The sequence below is a fragment of the Myotis nattereri genome (genome assembly GCF_964212035.1).
Source record: "Myotis nattereri genome assembly, chromosome: 9".
Taxonomy (NCBI): Eukaryota; Metazoa; Chordata; class Mammalia; order Chiroptera; family Vespertilionidae; genus Myotis; species Myotis nattereri.
Window position 1 is genome coordinate 81,119,682 of NC_138084.1, and position 5,103 is coordinate 81,124,784.

Genomic DNA, 5,103 nt, shown 5'->3' on the forward strand with positions numbered 1-5,103 from the left:
GAAGTGGGTCCCAGGGCCCTTGATGTCTCTGCCACCTGTGCCCATGACGTCACGGAAACTTGTGTGTGGCTAGGTCCCCGAACTAGCAGCGCCTCAGCTGTGGCGAGGGAGCCAACGCTCAGGAAGTGCTGCTGGGCCGCCTGGAGGCGGCAAGTAGCAGGGGGCATGGTGGGCAAACCCTGCCCCCAGGAGCCCACCAGGTCAGAAGCACCGTGAGCCAAGCTGTAATGAGAGATTGCCCATCACCGGGTCCATGGGGGCCGAAGGAAGGAAAGCGATGAAGAGAAAACACACGTGGGCAGGGAGGGCAAGGACCCTGCCCCGTCGGCACAGCTCCGAGGCCGGTCGGGAGCTTTGGAAAGCGGGGGAGCTGCCGCGTGCAAGGCGACGTCTCTACTGGCTGAGCAGGAGGAGAGGGACCGGCAGCTGGTGCTCCCTCAGTCTCAGGCTCACCTGCTCCGCGGCCAGCTCTCACCAAGGTGGCTGTACGGAGCGTCGTTCCGGTCTCTGAGGGGCTAAGAGAGGAGAAGGGGGGGGGCAGGGCTCCCCAGGGGGCCCCAGCCGGCCACTGAGAGCTGGCGCCTGGCCTTTCCAGATCCCAGCCCCAGTAAACTCCCACTGGGATCCCTCCTACACGCACATCACCCCTAGTGTCCGCTTCTGCATCGCCACTCCCCCTCCTCCATCCCATCTCTCCCGCCAGGGCTCACCTGGTAGAGCTGGTCGTTCCTCAGTAGAGCTTGGGTGTCAGCAGCTAGAAGAGCCAGGAAAGCGAGTTAGAAAGGCCTGGGAGGGTGAGCTGTGAGACCCTGTGGACGCTGCAGGGGAGCTGCAGGCGGTCACAGCTCGGAAGGCAGCGTGAGCAACATGGGCACCCAAGTCCTTCGATAGCAGCTGTAAAAATCCTTAGGAGAGTGAGTCACAGCCCACTCCAGACCCACTGCTAGGCAGGGGCACCCCCACAACACACACACACACACACACACACACACACACTCTCTCCCTCTCTCTCTCTCTCTCTCTCTCTCTCTCTCTCTCTCTGTCCCACCCACTTACCCCTGGGCAGCCTTCCAGTCTCGTGTCCAGCAAAGCAGTAGACTCCCAAAGCAAGGAGCAGGGTGGCGATGACATCGGTGACGATGATGCCGGCCAGGGTGGTAGGGTCCAGCTCCACGCAGTTCTGGCACACTGGGCAGAGGGCGGGGGGGTGGGAGGAGAGAAGAGATGGGGGGGCCTTTCAAGACCAGGAAGCCACCTCTGCCTCCTGGGGCAGCCCCAGGCTCTCTCCAGTCAAGACCTGAACTTAAGACCCTTGGAGAAAGGCCTGTGGGTGGCCTTGCTATATCCACCTCTACTCCTCCTCCCGACACATCCCTGAGCAGGGCCCACAGTAGTCAGCTTTATAGGAAATTAAACAAGGCAAAGGCCAAGCCGCTCTCCCAACAAAGCCCTACTGCTGGGTCACAGGGCTCCTACTGCTCTTTCTTCCTTAGATAAGTTCTCTCCAGCTCTGAGGGCCTGAGAATCTGGCTCCTACCATCATAAGAGGAGCCCCAGTTTGTTTAGAAAGCAGATTGGTTCGCCACGGCCCCCCGCCCCCCAGCTGGAAAGTTCTCACATCCAGAGGCCCCATCCATGCCAACCCAAGGCACGCACTTCGATAATATACTTGCACGGTGTGTGTGGCTCTCTGTGTCTGCGTCTGCGTCTCTTTGCACAGGTACACTCCCCGCGGGTCCAGGACGCGACTCCCCAGGTCCAGACTTTGATTGTCCTGTAACTTGATCCCCATCGTTCCCTCTAGCCAGGTGATGCCGGTGCAATTCAAAACCACTTTGTCCTCAAATTCCTCCACGTGTTTCCAGAAGGGGCTCACTAAGGGGAAAAAATACTGTGATTGGAGCCACCTCTTTGATCTGCCCCAGACCCCGTGTTCTGCTGAGGCTCATACTTAAGAAAGACCGCTATTCAAGTCTAATTTATGGTTTCTTGCAAGAGAGAGGTCACACGAGAAAGGCTTCAGGAGGCTGCCCATGAACCTCGGGGGCCAGGAAGGACACAAAGATGCGGCCCACGCCGAGGGTAGGCCCCCAAGAACAAAGAGTAAAGGAGGAACCCTAGAAATGGGTTCATCTGAGGACCTTCCTGGAAATGAATCCAGACCACTGATTCGAAGTAGGAGGGGAGCAGACGGGATGAATCTCAGAGGGGAGGGGCGTGGGGGGAGACAGTTACTGAAGAACTCATATGCAAAACCCAGGGACACAGACAATAGGGTGGTGAAGGCCTGGAGAGGGAGGTAACGTCTACAATACTTTCAACAATAGCGATAAATTCAAAAATAGAATAAAGGACAGCAGGAGGGTAGCAGAGCCCGGGAAAGCACTCAGGAGGCATGAAAAAGCAGAGGCTCCTTGCTTGGAGATGCCTGCATTTTCCCTCCAGGGAAACTTCCAATTCTACTCCCCAGCCAACTTACAACGCTCCCACCTCAGCTTCTCCCCCTCTCCCTCCCCTTTCCTCACCCCAACAACAGTAAGCGAGATGGTGGGGGTGAGACCAGCCCCGGGGTTGAGCAGGGAATCCAGGGCAAATCCCACGTAAAGAGCTTTAGTTGTTCCACCCTCGCTGAAGGGGAGGACGGAAAGGAAGATGTATCAGATCTCCTTGGGGCTCCAAACAAGGCAAGTCCTGCGGGGAGTTAGGGCTGGAGGCACGCACAGCACCTGCTAGAAACACTGCGTTGCTTTGGCGAGAGCATCTCCAGTCCACAGAGGCACTGGCATCGGCGCCCCCAATCCCAGGGAGCGTGGGAGCTACGTTCTCCCTGAGCTGCGCGCTCAGCTACCCGTTTGGATACAAGGGCACCGTCCAGAAAGCCCAGCGCCTACACAGCAGAGCAAGAACCCGTGTGTGCGCACTCGGGGAGAAGGTGCCTCAGACTTCATGGCCGACACGCATGTCCTGCTTGGGCTGTTTCTGCGGAAAGTGCTGGGTGTCCCTAAGCAGCTAATCCCAGGTCACCTGGGACTGAGGGGGCCCTGGGACAGGAACCAGGCCACCAAGATGGGTTGGTCGCTCTTTCCCCAAACCTGCCCTCCCTTCTGCTCCTCCTAAAGCTAGTTCTTCTCTTCAAGCATTCCCCTGGGTGCTGGGCCACGGCCCCAGGAGGTGGCCTACGGGGCCTCCTGACAAGCAGCCTGGATCCTAGAGGAGCAGTGCTGCCATTGTCGGCCAGTCTCGGGCACACACACCAACATTCCCTACAGACCTCCGGCCTGGGGCCTTCGGGGAGACACTCAAGGCCAAGATGAACCCTTCGCTGGAGCGGGTCAAAGCCACGAGCTCATTTCGCAGACCCGGCGCCCCATCCAGCGCTCCCTCCTGGGCAGCCCTGCATGCCTGAGAGCCAGCCCCGGGAAGGACTGTCACCGCCTGGCTCCAGGTGTAATGTCCCCCTCGGTCTCTTCCCGCAGGTGCCGCCCCGTCCCTGGACAAGCCTTACCGTGGGAGAGAAGGGCGGCCAGCACCAGGCCAGCCAGAAACCTGCTGCGCGCCATCTCTGAACAGAATTCAGCAGGAGCTAGACCGGCCCAGGGCTCCGGCCACGGGGAGAGCCGCCCTCCCCGCTGACTCGCAGGCCGGAAAGGGGCGGGTGGGGAGGCACCAGAAGACGCCTTGTTTGCTCTCTGCCTGGAGGATGGGAGATGGTGGGTGCGGGTGTGGGTGCGGGTGCGCCGGTTTCCGGTGGGGAGGGAGGTGGGATGGGAGGTGGGGGGGAAGGAAGCAGGTGCAAGTTGCTCTCTGCACAGGAAGCGTAGGGGTGGCGTGAAAGAGGCAGCAGAGAACATGGGGAAGGTTGCCTGATTTCTGGGAAGTAGAAGGAGGTTGAGGATGGTCCTTTCCTGGGTCATTGATGAAAAACGAGAACTTGCCTGGTCTTTCGTGGGACCCTGCCCAGTCTTCTTCGAGCAGCCTGGGACAGCAAACCACGCGCTTACCTGCAGGAGGCTGGGCTTTGGAGCACCCCGCCCCCCCCCAGAGATTCGAACCCCAGCTCCAATACTGCCTCTCCCCTGGGCCTGGGCCAGTGGTGGAATTTTCAGAGTCCAGTGCCCTCGGTATCACCATAAGGCTTGGCTTGGCTCCCTGCTTCTCCTCTATTTTTAATTACAATTGGCATTCAATGCTGTACCAGCTTCAGGTGCACAGAGAGTGGCTACATGTGTATATAACTTACCAAGTGACCCCTGCCCTGGTGCATCTTGCACCCACCTGGCACAGTTAGTGCATAGTTATTGCAATATTATTGACTAGGGGCCCGGTGCATGAAATTCGTGCACTGGGCGTGTGGGGGGGGGGGGGCGTGGAGAGTGTCCCTCAGCCCAGCCTGCCCCCTCTCACATACTGGGAGCCCTCAGGCATTGACCCCCATCACCCTCCGATCGCCTGATCGGCCCCTTGCCCAGGCCTGACGCCTCCGCCAGAGGTGTCAGGCTTGGACAGGGGACCCCCAACTCCCCCTGATCACTGGCTCTGGCCCCTGCCCAGGCCTGAGGCCTCTGGCCCAGGAATCATGCCTGGGCAGGGGACTCCCATCTCCCTCTGATCGCTTGCTCCACCCCCCGCCCAAGCCTGACGCCTCTGACCCAGGCTTCAGGCCTGGGCAAGGGGACCATCATATCCCCCCAATCCCCGGCTCCGCCCCCCACCCAGGCCTGATGCCTCGGCCAGAGGAGTTGACCCTCATCACCCTCCGATCACCAATCACCAGATCGGCCCCTTGACCAGGCCTGAGGCCTCCGGCAGAGGTGTCAGGCCTGAGCAGGGGACCCCCAGCTCCCCGCGGTTGCAGGCTCCGCCCCTGCCCAGGCCTAACGCCTCTGGTCTAGGCGTCCGGCCCAGGCAGCGGGGACCTGCAGTGGCAGTGGGGGGCGCCGCGATCGTGGGCTTCGCTTTAGGCCCAGGCAAGGGACCCCTAGCTCCTGGGACTGCCAGCTTCGACCGTGCCCAGCTCCCATCGCTGGCTCCACCCCTACTTCCTGCTATCACTGGCCAGGGTGGCAAAGGCGCCTGATTCTCCGATCATGGCTGGGGGGCAGG

The 5,103-nt window shown here is 60.5% G+C and overlaps 1 protein-coding gene across 1 annotated transcript; it reads right to left on the reverse strand.

Moving 5' to 3' along the window:
* Positions 1-449: 449 nt before the first annotated feature.
* On the reverse strand, positions 450-3,560 carry CD3D (CD3 delta subunit of T-cell receptor complex; the record flags this gene model as incomplete). Its single annotated transcript, XM_081099887.1, has 5 exons — positions 450-515; positions 711-754; positions 1,057-1,188; positions 1,657-1,875; positions 3,506-3,560. The coding sequence occupies 5 exons, from the start codon at positions 3,558-3,560 to the stop codon at positions 450-452; spliced, it is 516 nt and encodes a 171-aa protein (XP_080956013.1).
* Between the last annotated feature and the right edge of the window lie 1,543 nt (positions 3,561-5,103).